The sequence below is a fragment of the Canis aureus genome, chromosome 7 (genome assembly GCF_053574225.1).
Source record: "Canis aureus isolate CA01 chromosome 7, VMU_Caureus_v.1.0, whole genome shotgun sequence".
NCBI lineage: Eukaryota > Metazoa > Chordata > Mammalia > Carnivora > Canidae > Canis > Canis aureus.
The window spans coordinates 6,668,908-6,685,652 of record NC_135617.1 but is presented as its reverse complement, the minus strand read 5'-3'; the positions used below and the strand labels follow the sequence as shown (position 1 = coordinate 6,685,652).

The 16,745-nt window shown below is 43.3% G+C and overlaps 1 protein-coding gene across 5 annotated transcripts in view; it reads left to right on the top strand.

Annotated features, from left to right (window-relative positions):
* ARMC2 (armadillo repeat containing 2) overlaps positions 1–16,745 on the top strand; it is a 103,630-nt gene that overhangs the window by 10,078 nt on the left and 76,807 nt on the right. For 4 of the 5 annotated variants that reach the window (XR_013382878.1, XM_077902853.1, XM_077902854.1 and 1 more), the window contains 2 exons: positions 6,775–6,946; positions 13,832–14,039. Coding sequence is in view for 4 of the 5 variants with exons in the window: in XM_077902853.1 (XP_077758979.1) it covers positions 6,775–6,946; positions 13,832–14,039 (380 nt within the window). In the remaining variant the exon portion in view is untranslated. Of the gene's footprint in view, positions 1–1,667; positions 1,772–6,774; positions 6,947–13,831; positions 14,040–16,745 lie in introns of all 5 variants that reach the window. The other variant, XM_077902855.1, reaches the window with a different exon arrangement.

Genomic DNA, 16,745 nt, shown 5'->3' with positions numbered 1-16,745 from the left:
TGTTTTTTCTCTCTAGAAGTTTGTAGGATTTTTCTTTCTGTTTTCAGTGCTCTGAAATTTCATGATAATGGACCTTTGTGTTAGTCCATTTTCATCCACAGTGCTGGGCACTTTCAATGGAATCTCATGCCCTTTAACTCTTGGAAATGTCCTTGAATTATTTTGCTATGCCTTTCCCTCTTTTTTGTTCTGTTTGCCCTTTCTGGAATATATTATTCCAATATAGAGGAGTCCTTGGACCAGTACAGTTTTCTTTTCTTTTTAAAATTTTTATTTCCCATCTTTTTTTGGAAGAGACTTTATCTTCTAATCTTTTGTTGAGTTCTTTTCATTTCTGCTTTCATATTTTTAAATTATTTAATTATTTTTTAATTTCCTAAAAGCTTTTTCCCTGCTCTAAGTTATCTTTTCTTACCTATACTATTCTATATTTCATGGCTGTAGCATCTTATCTGAGTATATTAATGATAATTTTGATTTTTAAATTGTTTCCTTCTTCCTTTAAAATCTCTGTTATGTTTTGTGTTTGTGGTATGTGTGTCTTTGTGTGTGTGTGTGTGTGTGTGTGTGTGTGGCTTAAATGACAGATATTTATTTTCTCACAGTTCTAAAGATTGAAAGTCAAAGATCAAGGGGGCAGTTGGGTTGATATCTATTGAGGCCTTTCTCCTTTGCTTGTAGATGACCATCTTCTCCCTTTGTCTTTATATGGTCTTCCCTCTGTGTCTCTGTTGCACTTTTATGTTTATTTTGGTCCCTGTTTTTCATATTGAGGCTCCCCTCTAATAGCTTATGCTGTTTGTTTGGCTGTTCTTATTTGAAAGTAGAAGCATGTGGAATAGATATGTTAACCCATAGTGAAACCTACCCACAACAGGGAGGTCTGGCTGGGCTGTGTTGTTTGTGAAACCCCCAGGAGCAAGTATCTTTAGGGATGTTTTTGTGGCTAGTTAATTCTCTATAGAAGTATCTTCCAAGCTCCTGTTGTAGAGTGGCTCTCTATTTTATGTTTCTGTCTTTTGACACCTATGTATTATTCTTAATATTCTGTAGTTTTGAGAGATTCACTCAGTTTGGGCCTATTCTTTCCTAAAAAATCTCTTGTTCTAGAGTTAACCTAGTCAAAGCCAGTTCTTGTCAAACTGGTACAGTCTCTGGACTGCAGGATTAGATATGAGGCAAAAATAACATTGACATTTGCCTCTGTTTATGGTCACTATAATTATATTTCTTTACTGCAGAATGGTTAGATGCTATGTGCAAAATAAAAATAGACTCAGAAATCCCCATGTTGAGTGAAATAACTCCAGTAGTTTGAACTCTTTTTGTTATAATTGATTATGTAACAGTCCTAAGTATGTTTCACTACAAACTATAACTAAAGTATGGAGCCCCCAGTCAAAAAATTCTGAAAGTGAATTTATACTACCTGCCCCTCCACCTTATTTCCTTTTTTCCATTTCACCTTTGAGGGAATCCTCTGACTCCCAGAACTACTGTCGTGGCAAATGAGGGAGATAAGAAGAAGTAGAAGTAAAGGACAAGGGAGTGGGGAAGAAGGAGACAGCTGAAGGCTGGGTCTGGAGTATATCATAGTTAAGGGGCTTACTTGCTGAAAAAATTTGTGAAGACCTGACCGACTGAACTTCAGCACTTTCTGGCTCTAGGTCGCTTTCTCAGGCTAGGTTGCCTTTTAAGAATTCCTCAACTAGCAGTCAGTTAAGGAAGAGGGACCAAGGAAGCAGCCCATTCCAACTCCTACATTTAACAGGTCAGCTTACCTCCTTGAGCTTATATGTTTCCCCCTCTCCCTGTTTCTGTCCTTCCCCACACCCTGCACAGTCTGGCCTGTGCTCCTCCCACCTCCCACCCTCCAGCAGGCAGTAGGCTCCTTGCATTCAGGGGTGCCCTGTGCCCTGACCACTCAGGCCTCGGTTGCCTGGCCTGACTGCCTCAGCAAGGTTCCCGTTAGCACCTGTAATCATATAAGACAGGAGGGAAACATGTATACCTGGTTGCTATGTTGGTATGCCCTGGTACATCTGTTTTCTTTTTTTGCAGCTCCCTATCTTCCCACGACAGCTCTGAGATGTGGAGCTGTCGGTGGTAGTAGTTATTTCTGTTTTCATTCCACTACCCTGGTTAACTGGTGTTCAGATTTATATACACAGGAACAGCTGCTCTCTTACTTTGGATTGTATGAAGTAGGAAAAGAGATGTGACCCTGTGAATAAATAGAAGGTTTTGTCTTCATCATTATTATTGTCAAAACAGAATTCTCCCGTGTTTCCTAAACCTACAAATTCTGGTTGTTTAAGTCGCAAATATTTTTATTAAACTTTTTATTGACATGCAGGAAAGACTCAGATCATAAGTATGCAGCTTGATAAATTTACACAAACTCACCACACTGTAATCAGCATTCAAAAAGAAAAAATAGATCATCACCAGCACATCAGAAACTGCCTCCCCGGGGGTGACTACTGTCTTGATTTCTCACAGCAAAGACTAGGTTTTTAAATTTTATTTATTTATTTATTTTAGAGATAGAGCACAAGCAGGGGGAGGAGCAGAAGGAGAGGGACAAGCAGACACCATGCTGAGCACAGAGCCCACCAGAGGGCTTGATCCCTGGACCCTGAGTCCTGAGCTGAAATCAAGAGTCAAATGCTCAAATGACTGAGCCACCCAGCCGCCCCCAGCATAGATTAGTTTGAGCCATTTTTTACATTTTACAGGTCCCAGCTCCAAGTATTTGACAAGTAAAAAAATATATTTTTAAAAGGAAGGGCCTTGGAATCCCACATATACCTGGGGGTAGGGGAAATCCAGGGTAAAAGAAAGCAGAATGCGAATGTCAAAGCAATGGTTTTCTCCTGTCACTGTTTCTGAATGGGAACGTTACAGCAGCGAGTCACATGCTGAGAATGACAGAGGAGCCCAGCGTACCTGTGGAGAAAATCATAGTCATAGAGATGCACATACAATTGCCACATCTAAAGGTTATGTGCTTGTAGGAGTTTTTTTTTTTTTATCAGCTTTACTAAGGTATAATTGATACACAGTTGTACGACTCAGGGTTTTCCAGAAAAAAAAAGGAACCAGTAGTCAGATACATACATACATACAGATATATAGGAAGAGATTTATTTTGAGGGATTGCTTCCCATGATGAGGGGGGACTGAGAAGTCTGCAAGCTGCAGGCCCAGGAAAGCCAGTGGGATAATTCCAGTCCAAGCCTAAAGGCCTGAAAAACTGTGGGGGAGAAGTAACCGGTGGTGTGTGACTCCCCATCTGGGTGGGAAGGCTCGAGAAGCAGAAGCACCGGTGTCCAAGGGGAAAAGATGGAGGATGTTTCAGCTGAAGCAGAGAAGGTGAAAACAGCCTTCCTCACTTGCAGGCATTTTTAATATTTGCTTTCTAATTTCCAAGAGACCTTTTAGTGTGTGTGTGTGTGTGTGTGTGTGTGTGTGTGTGTTCTGTTGTTCTACAAATGAAATCATGGCAACTTCCTGAGGTGAAATGTAGCAGACCTGCCTTCCGGTAGAACGAGGGTGACCCCACCTTTCCATGTGGTGATCCAGAGGAGCCGTGTCAAAAATTGGTCAAGGCCTGCTGTGCTGGGGTCAGAGTCAAGGCTGGGCAGATTCTTTCAATGTTCCAGGAATTTCATCTTTTTTGATTGGGCGGTTCTATGAGAACAGTCTTTCATTCTTCAGCAGCTGGAACAAATCTTAAAACTTGACTTTCCCAGCATCCTTGATCACCTTCAAGTCCCCAGTTAGTGTCAGGACACACAAAATGAGGGAGGTAAGGTCCTCGAGTGAAAATTTCAACTTACTTGCAATGTTCTCTGAATTCTAAAACGAAGTGAATCTTGTAAGAAAAAAGTTTGTACCGTTTTGCTCCACGAAAGCCAATTTGCTCTGCAAAGTGGAAGAACATTTTGTAGAACCTGGCAGGATGGAAATTGATGGCTTGGTTAATAGTTTTCCCTTGAAGAACCAAAAATGCTTACATGTATTACTTTATGCTTTAAGGAGTCCAGTGAGATATAGGAATAAATAATTTTAGTTAAGGACCGTAGTCAAATGGGACTTATTTTTCATTATACAAACAGTGACTGATTTTGCACTAGGAGAATGATGTCCTTTATCAAGGAGGTTTGATCTTGCCATCCTGAGATACTTGAGTTATTTTCTTTTGGGTAAAAATTAGCTTTGTTCATGTTCCCTTTTTATAAGATCTTTTACTTAGTACCCAAAACATTTAGGGCATCTATAAAAGAAGACATTTACTTTATTTACGTTAGTACTGTCTGGCAGACTTTCTAATCTTTGTTTCAAGATTCGAGATACCCACAGAGTACACGCATTCTGAGATAAGAAAACCTCGTATCTACATTTAATACTGAGATTATCCTTATGTATTTAATATTTCAGAACTATAACTAAGGCACTTATTTTCCTGCATTATAAGCTTAACTTTTTTGTTGTTGTTGTTACTATTAGCTTCATGGCCTGAGTCATATTCTTGTGAATATGTTGCAACAAGTTAGGGAGCCGAAAAAGTAAAGCGATTATGAGGGAAATACAGCATGATTTATACAGGCCAGTGAGTGTTGTCTCCTTCAGAAGAGACCTCTCTGAATTCGAAATCTTTTTTCCAGCAAGGTTGTGTCAGAGGCTAGGGTCTTGGCTCTTGAGACGTCTTGGCTCTTGAGACTTAAAAGTCACTTGGAACTAAATCTGGCAAATAAAGACTGAAGGGAGCTAGTGTTTCTCAAGCCTCCATAACAGGAATTGTACGTATGTCAATGTCCCTGCAAGAAGGAGACTCTCTCCATTTGATAGCTGGGCAAGTGCAGAGAAGTAAACAGCCTGCCCAAGTTCGCAGAACTAGCAAATGGATTACATTCCAGTTTGGTTTGATCCCAGAGGCATTTACTCTTCCCCTATAGTAGGCTGATTCTTTTATTTGCCCTTTTTCTATGTGTGTGTGTGTTTATAAGACTTTATTTATTTATTCATGAGAGACACAGAGAGAAAAGCAGAGACATAGGCAGAGGGAGAAGCAGGTTCCCTATGGGGAGCCAGATGCGGGACTCGATCCCATGACCTGAGCCAAAGGCAAATGCTCAACCACTGAGCTACTCAAGCATCCCTACCCTTTTTCTGTGTTTAGAAAAATGTATCTCTAAAGTCATAAAGCTAATTTTTCTTCTGTCCAGTTTATGGGTTGATTCTGGACGTAAAAAATTTCAAAAAAAATCTTTTGAAAAATATCATTATTGAAATAAGCAACTTCTTGGAAGAAGAACTCTAATATGTTCTAGTACGTTCTATGTTCTATTAATGTATATGAGAAAGTGAATGTTCAAAATTATGTGTCATATATGATAGGTAGCGTCACCTATTTTACCAAATCATCTGACTTGAATTTCACACTGGATTTCTAAAAAATTTGTTGGTTTACCCATTGGATTTAGAGTCACTCATTTCATATATTACATAAGTGACTTTAGGAACTTTTAATTCGATTGTTTTTGGTTAGAGAGCTAAAAGCACCTGTGGCCATAAAAATTCCTCTTTCAAAAAAATTCCTCTTTCATAAACAGATAATCATGTTAAAGTTGGAGGGAGGAATGGTGGATCACCAAGCAACACCAAAAGTGGGAGGCCCCTGTAAGAAATTGGAGGCCACCACCATCTGGAGGTGAGACCACAGGGTGGTCTGAGTGGCATGGTGCTAAGTGCTTCAGTGCTAGTATTTTTTAGTCTTTAAGGAATTGGAATTTTGCCAGTAATGTTCCTTTTCTAAGGGTGTCAGCAATTCTTGAGATGTAGAATTTATTTGAGAGACAGATCACAAGCTATGGGGAGGGGCAGAGAGAAAGGGAGAAGCAGACTCCCTACAGAGAAGGGAACCTAACTGGGGGCTCAACCCCAGGACCTGAGATCATTACCTGAGCCAAAGCAGCCACCTAACTGACTGAGCCATCCAGGCTCCCCAAAACATTTAAAAATATATTTATTCATCTGAGAGAGAGAGAGAGAGAAAGCATGAATCGAAGGGAGGGTCAGAGGGAGAGAAAGACAGACTCCTTACCGAGTTTGGAGCACAACCCAGGGGCTCACTTAGGGCTCCATGCAGGGCTCAGTTCCAGGACCCCAAGATCAAGACCTGAGCCAAAGGCAGATGCTTAACCAAGAGAGCCACCCAGGCCCCGCCCCCCCCAAAATAAAACATTTTTATATAAGTCCAAGACAACTTCTTATTCTTATGTTTTAGACTTTATAATCTAAATCATTCAAGAATTTTTATATTCTTAAAAAAATACTTTCGTGGAGTCCAAAATATGTAAAGAGAGTGTTTATGTTCCACAATATTTCTTGGCATATATTGGTGCTCAGTAATGGCTCTCTGAGCTGGCCAGAACACAAAAGTTCAGAAAAACGTTTTGAATACATTGTATGGAATTTTATAGTGTCATAGAGAGATCTGTTTGCTAGCAAGGATAATTTGTTTGCTCAAACATGCTAAGCATGGTAACAGAGTATTTAATATAATATATTTGACAAAAACAATGAAAAACTGTTATACATATAACACATTCAATAAAATGGGCCAATGAGATGTAGAATCAAGTGGCCGGGATGAAGCCAAGCAGAAAGCCCTGTGTTCTTCTGGAAGTGTCAGTGCCAGCTCCAGAGCGGTAAGTCCTGTTTGAGACACAGAAACTCACGCCAATTAATTGAAAAATCTCTTTCCAGAAACCAAAAGCTCCAGCATCTCCAACCACGGAGGAGGATCCTTGCCTTGCCTTTCCTAAACCCCCAGTGGACCCTGCGAAGATTAGAAGAATAAGCAGTGCCCGGGCGCGCTTATTCCGGGCGGCCTCCCAGGGGACTCTTCTGCCGGACAGGACCCTTCCTCCCACTGAGTGTAAGGCTGGGGTTTCATCCTTTGAAATCTGAGGGTGGGCATGTTTTTTGAATTCGCACACAAAAGCTATTTTTACATCTTTTTTTTTTTCCAAACCCCACAGGATTTTTACATTAACTAACAATTAATATTGTGCAAACCTGGTTAAGAAGCATTGTTCATATATGCTTCTGGGCATGTATGAAATATACCTAAGTGGCAGATTTTTTTTAAAAAAGTTACTTGGTAGGAAAAAAAATATTAGGATGTTTTCTAATGAAAGAGTTCACTTATATTGGAAATAAATGACTTTTACGTTAGAGTTCAAACAGTGGTTAATTTCATGAGGCACATTTGAGATTCATGTCATGTGCCCTAAGCTTAGGTCTTTGAAAATAAATACCTTTCCAACCCCACGTGACAAGTAAGCAGAAGTTGGATGCAGTTTTTCCAGTTCTTTTCCACAGAATTGCTGGTGGGCGTCTAAACCTGGAAACAGAGAAGCTGCAAACCGCATGTTCTAAGGTGTGTCCCAACCATTGGAATCACCCCTGTCCAGAGTATACCAAGAGAATTTTTTCAAATTCTGCGGGAAATGACCCATTAGTGAGATGGCAACCAATTTAGTGAATCACCAGGAGTGAATAAAATGAAATAGAATAGAATAGAACAGAACATCAGGGCGTAACATAGATAGTAAGGGTAAGCTTCAAAGAGACCTTACTGTAGTCATGTATCTGTGTGTCCAAGGTCGTATTATCAATTTATTATATATTTATATTAAACTATATTGTGAATTTATTATTGCTATGTGTAGCCAAAAAGTTGGAAAACCACTTTCCTAGGGGCTGAATGAACTGGCTCTCCTTCAGTCAATAAGGATGGATGAAGAGGGGTAGGTTTACAGTCACAGAGAGGCGATTACCCGAGGATGGATCCCCAGAGTTACAAGCCGCCACCTGAGGATCCTACTTGTTTGACATACAAGCATTTTCTTTTAGTCACCAGTATTTACATGTAGCATATCTCATGGAAGAATCCAGATGTACGACCTCTTGAGAAAAATTGGAAGGTCTGGCAACACTGGGCCCCCATTCCAGGTAGCCCCCACCCCCATTAGCCCAGGGTGTGAGCTGCAGCTCCCTATGTCTCCCCAGCCTGCTTCACTCATATTCTGGCCCCTCTGCTCCCTCGTGATCCCTGACATAGCCAAGGAGGTAGAATCCAGAAGAAAGGAAGAGACAAAGAGGCAATACAGGGCGTGCATGTCTCACCATAATGGATGGGATGTGTAATTAGGCAACTTGGTTTACCTTGATGTCCCAATTTGTTTCTTTTCTAACAGTCAATCAGCTATTTATTGAGCCCCTTCTAAGAGCCAGGCACCTCCCTAGGTCCACGGGGCCCTGCCCTCAAGGAGCTTGTGAGGGGAGATAGCAAACAGGAAAACAAAGAAATAAAATAATTTGGGTTCCCTCGAGGGTTATGAAGAAGATAAGCAAGATAATGGGATGGAGAATGTCTGTGGCAGGGGTACTTTGTGTGAGCTCAGGTGACACTGGAATGCGTCCTTGAGGAGTGGACAACGTGCCCGCACTGAGGGGCCACAAGGCCTGAGAGGGGAGGAAGGTCACTCAGGCGGTGCAGGACCCGAAGGCCAGTGTGGCTGCAAGATGGTTCCCCATGGGGACATGGAGGGAGCTCAGGCCACAGCCCAGGAGGGCCAGGCTGGGCAAAATGGCCCAGACTCTATGCGGCTTGCCCTGAAGAGCCAGAGCAGGGCTTCAGCAAGGGACAGACGTCACCTGACTTAAATTTCTCAACAATAGCTGCACATTAGAATCACCTGAGGAGCTTTTCAAACGTTCCAGCCACGGGGACCCAGGCACACCAATTAAATCAGAGAGGATTGGTAATTGCGGGAACAAAGCTCTTGCCAACATGGGAAGGGATGGGATCTGGGATCCCAGGGTGGGGGAGTGAGGTCAGACTAGGTAGGTTCCTAGGTAGGAACGGTGGCATTCCTTATAATCGGGAGGCAGGGCTGCTGGAAGGGTGCTGTTTGCTAAGTGTTTCGCTTCTGGGCCTGAAGGCTGCATACGCATTCGTGGTTTAACTCTTGGTAGCTCCCAGGTGAGAGCCCTGCCGCCTCCCGAGCTGCTCACATCCCTGTGCAGGTGCCTGGGCAGCTTCACCCGCCACCCTCCTCTTCCCTGCCTCCCCCTGGCTCGGCGCCTTCCCTCCGGGGCCACCGCAGGGACCACTGCGCTCTGGGAGGTGCCGTCTGCGGCTGTCCTTTCCCGGCACTGAGGCCACCCTGGCTGGTGCCGTTCCTGTATCCACGCTGTTGGCAGGTGCCCGCTGCGCATCCTCCCCGGGTCCGGGTCGGCGCTCAGGAAGCGATGGCAGCGAAAAGTCATCGTCATTTTAAAAGCGCACATTGCCCAATTGCAACACCTTCTGATGCGGCGGCCTTGCTTGGACTCGTTGACCTTTGTGCAGGAGCTCCCCGGGCTTTGTCTCAGAGCCTCTGTTGTGTAGGAAAGGCATCCTTTGCGGGGTGACTCCAAGGCAGCTGTGCTTGGAGACCGAGGGGGCGCCCCTGCCTTTGATCATGAGGTCACTTGTAGCTGACTCTGCCACGGGCAGGCAAGGGGTGTGCTGGCAGGGTTGGGATTCCTGATTTAAGAAAATGAAAGGGGTGGGGGGGATCCCTGGGTGGCTCAGCAGTTTAGCGCCTGCCTTCGGCCCAGGGTGTGATCCTGGAGACCTGGGATCAAGTCCCCCTTGGGCCTCCCTGCATGGAGCCTGCTTCTCCCTCTGCCTGTGTCTCTCTCTCTCTCTCTCTCTCTCTCTCTCGTTCTCTCTGTGTGTGTGTGTCTCTCTCTTTTTCTCATGAATAAATAAAGTCTTAAAAAAATAAAGGAATAAAAAAATTTAAAAAAAATGAAAGGGGAAGAGACGTGCATGGTCAGCTTCATAGGACTCACGGTGTAATTGCTCTGTTCAAATGGGCTTTTTGGCTGGCGGTTGGCAGTGTTGCTAACACCGCCCCGTTACCCAAGCCCGAACGAGACCACAGGGCAGTCTCCACCTTCTCACCCTCCCTGCCCTCTTTACCTTCACGCAGCCCTCGCCGGGCTCTCTGCGTGGGCTTCCACGCGTCTCCTGGCTCTGCACTTCCCTGTCCCACCGCTGCCCCACTGCTGTTATCAACTGTCGCCTTGTGCCTGGTCTTCTGTCCCCCCACCCCCCGCCTTGCTCCATCCTCAGCTCACTGAGGACCCTCAGAGCAGCTGGAAGAGCCTGGAGAAGTCAAGCTGTCAACCACACATGGCTGTGAGCAGCAGCCTCATCCCTTTATCCCAGTGGACCATGAAAAATGATTATCTTCTGTGTGTACCATATGGGACAAGGGGGCAGGAAGGAAATAAAAATCGGATTGCATCATCTTCTCACTGAAAACCCTTTGGAGGGCTCCCTGGGCCTGAAGGAGTGTTTGCCAAAGTGAGTTCCAGCTTTCCCTTGGAAGAAGGGTTCAGCACTCGAATCAGTTTGCCTTCCTCCTCTCCCTGTTGGAGAGCCCCAGTGCACGTGGGCACAGTTGAATGTTGTAAAGATGCCTATTTAATTTTAATTCAACCCAGCATTTTATAAATGTACTTGACTGTGGAATCCGTCTTTTGAAGAATGCAGTTTGGGAAATATTGACCTAGCACAGAAGTTGGCAAACTTTCTCTGTAGAGGGCCAGAGAGTAATTATTTTAGGCCAAATCGGCCGTATAGTCTCTGTTCAACGTACTCAACTGTGCCGTTGTAGTGGGAAAGCAACATTGACTGATTTATGGCCACCAAAACTTGAATTTCCTGAAACTTTCACATCTTACGAAATAGCGCTCTCCTTTTGAATCCTTCCCAGCCATTGAAAAATGTAAAAACCGTTCTTAGCTTGCAGGCGCGACAAAAACAAGAGGCAGGCTAGACCTGGTGGCTAGGTTGCCAACTCCTGGTCCAGGGGATGAAGTCTCTACACCTCAGCATGCACAGCTCTGTAATGATCTAGCCCCAGCCTGACATTCCAGGCCCTTCTCTTGACTTTCATTTGCCTTCCGTCCACGGCCTGTGCACCAGCAGTATGGAACTCCTTGCAGTTCCCCACACCTGTCCTGCTCTTCCAAGCTTCTTGCAGGATCTGCTATATAATTTGCTGGACCCACTATAAACTGAGAATGTGGAGCTCTTTGTTCAAACATCGTTGAGAATTTCAAGATGGTGACAGCAAAGCCTTCAACCAAGTGTAGGGCCCTGCTTGGGGTACACACACACAAAACTAGCTCTGACTGCAGACTTTTGTTCCTTTTTCCCAGAACTCCTTTTTGCCTCCTGTTAGTCCTTCAGAATACTTCTCAGTCTCCTCTTGCTTTATAAATCTTTCCCTGACCTGTTCCCAACCACTCGGGACACTCTTATTTTCTGTACTGCCCTTACCTGGCTCGGACCAGGCTGTACTACATTTCTCTCCTTACACGTCTGTCTCTTTGCCTCCCCCTATTACGACTGACCGACTTCAGGAGGAAAAGAAGTTTCCTTTATCTGTAGCCTGAGAACCTAAAACAGGTGCCAAAGCAGTATCTGTGAAATGGAACTGTTCCCGCATGGTAATCCCACTCATTGTAGACTTTGGAATTTTACCCATGATCCATTACAAAATTAACACAGAGTGCTATGGACATTTACCAGGGACACACAGGGCGTTGTTACTCATGCTCAGTTTAATGGTGGACATCCATCAGGATAAGAGTGAGCCCCAGGGCAGCTTCTCCCTGTAGTAATAACTGACAAGCTCATTCCAGTAGATTGTGAAGTTAGATGGGCTGCAGCAACTCCACCTATGAGTATGGATGTGTTTCCCCTCTAGAATAGAAGCTCCCTGGTGGCTGGGACTTCTTGTTCATCACTAGACCGCCAGCGCCTGGCACAGCACCTGACACATAGCAGCGAGTGCCTAATAAATATTCATGGAGTAAATGAATGAAAGAAATGCTAAAATGTAGGCATAGACTAAAAATGCTTTACTTGAAACAAAATATGTGCTTTGTAATTCAGTAGGGAAGATATTTAAGGCAGCGTGGTGCTACAGAGCGAGCCCTGGACCAGAAGTCGGGGTTCTTGGGTTCCCTTAATCATGATGACAATAACCTCTAGGTTTTGAGTAAATCACTTTACTAGGTCATATCATTTCATTCTCACCACACCTCTAAGAGGTGGGGACCACCGAGGAAGGTGAGAGAAAAGTTGAGTGACCTGCCTGAGTCACTCAGCCAGTACTTGACCCTGAGCCTGATGGAATGCAAAGCCTACACTCTGCACTGTACAGCCCTGGCTCTCCCTGCGCTTGCTCTGTGAGCCTAGACTGGTCACTCAACGTTTGGATTTTCAGTTTTCTTATCTGAAAAATGAAGTTTAGACTAGCCAATCTTTAAGTTTCCTTTCAGCTTTAAAATTCATTGAGAGCAGGGAGCTTGGTCGGAGTGGACTAGGTGGTTTTGTTGGTTTTTAATGGTTTGTTGAAGTACAGAAAAGAAAACCTTGAGTTGTTTTGGAGAAGCTTGCAAAAACAATATTTTTCTACATGAACCTCATCCCCACATTCCCATTCAAAAAAATATATTTTATCTGAGACACAAGTGTGGTATCAGCTGCACGGATGAGCTATTCCTAACGTCCACTTGCTGATAAAGAAAGTGTTGTGTTGTAAGCCTAAGAATCTGTACTCATAAACACAATAGATGTTTTCGGTTTAGAGATTGGACTTCTTTTTGCAACTCTCATTATCTTATTCCTCTTTAGAAAGCCTTGTAAGCCAATGCCCTCAGCTTCCTACTAGCCAGCAGTGGTATATAAGGCCTCCACGATCTGGGTGCTGCCCCTCTGATCAGCTCTCTTCCTCTCCTCCCTCACATACTCCACTCCTCTTGTACCTGAAGCATGCCAGGCACACTCCTGCCTTAAGACCTCAGTAGCTGTTATTCCCTCTGCAGGAAATTCTGTCTCTGGTCAACCCGTGGCTAGATGTCTCACCCCTATTAAAGGCTTGCCCTACTATGTCTACCCTGTTCAAAACTGCTGCCGGTCCCCATCCCCAATCCTCTTTGATTTTCTCCATTTTTCTATTTTTGCTTTTTTTTCTGTAGCACTCATTATCTTATGTCATGTACCTCGTTTATTACAGAACATTATTTATTACCTATTTATACCTATTAGGACATAAGTCCTATAAAGTCAGGGTTCTTTGTTTCATTACTAATATAGCCCAAGTGTCTAGACCAGTGCCTGACATCAGGGAGGCACTCAGTATTTTTTTTTTTTAGATATTTTATTTATTTATTTTAGAGAGAGAGGGAGAGAGAGAATCCCAAGCAGGCTCCATGCCTAGTGCAGAGCCCAATGTGGGGCTCAAACCCACAACCCTGAGATCATGACTTGAGCTGAAATCAAGAGTCAGACACTTAATCAACTGAGCCACCCAGGTGTCCCAGCACTCAATATTTTTTGAAAAAGAAATTATTAAGATAATCAAATTCAGGAAAAGGAGTCCTCATTCTGGGATGCAGAAGTGTTTATATGGACCAAGTTATTCATAAAACCTACATTTGAGTATTTGTCCTCTGGTAGACTCTGAGAGAGTAGAGAGTAGATTCATTTTTGATGAATTGATGCTGCCAAGCCTGAAATAGTGGTGAGGTCTTACAGATTTTGTCCACACAATTCTTGAAAGACTTGATTGTAAGTAATATAAAATTTTTAAATTGTATAAATTCTTAGATAGAAAAAAAAAAAACACCTGGAAATAGGGATTCCTAAAATCAGAATTGCCTTGACAAAACATTTCCTTGATTGTTACAGCAAAGAAGACAGTGGAATCCAAAGAAACAGTTGTGATGGGGGACCCCATGGTGAAAATAAATGGGATTCATTTAACAGAATCCGATGCCGTTGGCCACTTAAAGAGTCACCCACTTCAGCTAACTTATGATGGAAGCTTCAGTGAAATCAAGGAGCAAGAAACGTTCAAAGGGACAACATCCTTGCCATCTCATCTCAGAAGTGGAGGGTCAGTATTCTGATTTAGTTTTCTGGTTAGGATAACTGTGTCGTATACTAGTTTGTTTCCTAATCTTACATAGATGGTTGATTTGCATGTTCCCTTTCCATGAATAGAAAAGGTTTTTTTTTTTCTTATGGCAAAATAGAGTTGGTTTTACATCATTCCCTGTTTAATCCTCAGGAAAACATTTATTCATACCTGCCAAATGCTGCGCTGACAAGGCTGTCAGAATAGCAAAGCCTAACTTTGCTTTAGTTGGGCTGTTTCAGCCAGCCCTCCAGTGATGAGTGATCGTGCTGTTGTGTGCTATTTAGGATTCTTGCCTGGCTGGAAATCTCTCGTTCCCTCCCTTTGGATTGGTTTACTGTTGTTAATTCCACCAAAGAGTGGACACTTATTTTATTCCCCAGTGGAAACTTGTATTTAAATATTTATTTTGCAAACAGGTAAATAGACAAAAGTAGTAGAATCCTGTAGATTTCTGTTGTCTGTGATATTTCTCTGCTAATCCCTCATAAAATGAATTATTGAGAATTACTTTATTTCATACCATGTTCCTATAGGACTGTCTAGGGCTTCCCCTAGAAAATTGAGGAGCAATTTTCTTACCATCTTAAGATTTATGGAGAAATGTGAATTCTCACCCTGGTGTTTTCCTAGCGAAAGCTGGAATAACTGGGGCCTGGGGTGGGGGAGATGGAGCGGGGAGAGCAGCCTCTGTTCTCCACCCCCTGCCAGTAACGATGCTGAGATAGGCAGAAGGTCTTGGACTGGACTGGGTCATTCAGTTAAAAATATTTTTCTATGACTTTCCATTGGGCCAATGTGGACAACCGCCCGGTTCAAATTTGCTTAACAAGATTAAATTCCATGGGCCTTTTTAAGACCGAGTACTTGTTGCCCTCACTTTAGATTTTGGGTCTGACTTTGGCTCGTACACATGCAGCATGTTTAAAGCTTTTCCCGGAACCGGCTGCTTGGCAGCTGGTTAGTTTAGCTGAACTGACCTTGTCTGCTGACACAGCCTGAAGAGTGTCGCACACACGGAGTTTATACGAGGCAACCTAGTAATCCTTGTAACGTTGCTTTGCGTTCAGTACATTTTTTAAATTAAAGGGGAAAAAAAAATCGAATGTCTCCTTAAGTGGAAGAGAATGACTTCAAATTGGGACTTTGGGAGCTGAGCACAAAACATCAAACTGGCCATTGCAACCAATCTTTTCCAGTCGGTGAATAAGAATAGGCTGCAGACCTCAGAGTTTAAACATAAAAGACTGCAGGAGAGCTTGTGTTTCTTTAGCACTGAAGTGAAAAGGAAACATTTATCTTGCTGCACCCATCCTTACAGTAATTAAAGTTGACTAGGAAAAACCAGACAAGAGCTGTTTTATTTTTATTTTTTTTTTATTTTTTTGCGAACCTTCAGATGTTGCAGAATAATCTGGCAAGCCAGAGTTCATTATGTCTTCCTCAGTCTGGGACAGCAAAGGCATTTTCAGTTGCATATTTTATCCCACAAACAGCAAAGGAGAAATCAATTAGGGACTAGAAGCGCTTCTTCCTGACTGTCCCAAATTATGAGGCATTGGCAGTGCTAATTGTTTTCCTTTTGTTTGGTGAGGACGGCCTTTGCGTCCTGTAATGACTGTGCCTGAGTCGGGTTTGCAGTGCACCCTGGCGAGTTTAACTTCCCATAACATTTCTGCTTTATGAATCTTTACCTCCCTTAATCATAGGATGGGGTTTTGTTGAAATGGTGCCAAAAAAACAGTTTATACAGTAGGATTAAAACAAACCAGAAAATGGAAACTATTAGCAATTCTTTCATTAATTACGTTTGTGAATCAATCTGGGACACTTGATAATTGTTTCTCGTAAACATTTAAGTGAAGAATTCCAAGAAATGATCTTTGCTATGCAGTGCAGTATTCCCAGTTTTGATGCTAAAGCCTTACTCAATTAACATTTTTCCATCTTTAAGCCCTAATGTGGTAAATGAAGACTCTTGTCAGTGAACCCGGCTGGCAGAAGAAGGGAGGGGAGGGAATGCAAAACTAGAAAAGGAGGAGGCCTGGGAGGACACTGGCTCCAGAAGGAGCCCAAGCAGGTCTCCTAAAGGGGACAGAGGAAATGAGGACGTGCCTCCCACGCAGGGTCCTCACCCACTCGCTTAATGCGGGGGAGTCTGGCACCTTTAGGCTGCATGCCTCCAGGCTGGGGGGAGAAGGGACCAGTTTGTTCCAGTGAAATCGTACACCCTTCGTTTAGAGTATGGATAACTCAGACCTGGGATGGAATGGAGTGTCACTTTATGCTGGTCGTGATGGAAATAGGATTTGCTCAGCAAGGCATCATCATAAACAAGATCTTGGGGGACTATTTAACTTTACAAAAGAGAGCATCCTCTTGAGCACTTATCCAGCTATCATCTTCAAACAGTGTTGCAATTCTGACAGTCTCTGCGTGTCCAGCCAAGGAAGGGCCCATTTATGGTTTGGCAGGCCTGCCCCATAGCGGCACTCCATTTTCTCTTACTTTCTGTTGCCACGTGGATTGAAAATAAGAAAGCTTCCGTTAAAATACATATGTATGTATACCTCTATCCATCTATCCATTCGTCTATCCAGTGGTTCAATCAGATGGACCCTTTCATACATCTGCTTAAAAACCTTTAAAGGCTCTCTATGTAAATCCTTGGATTTAGGTTCGGTT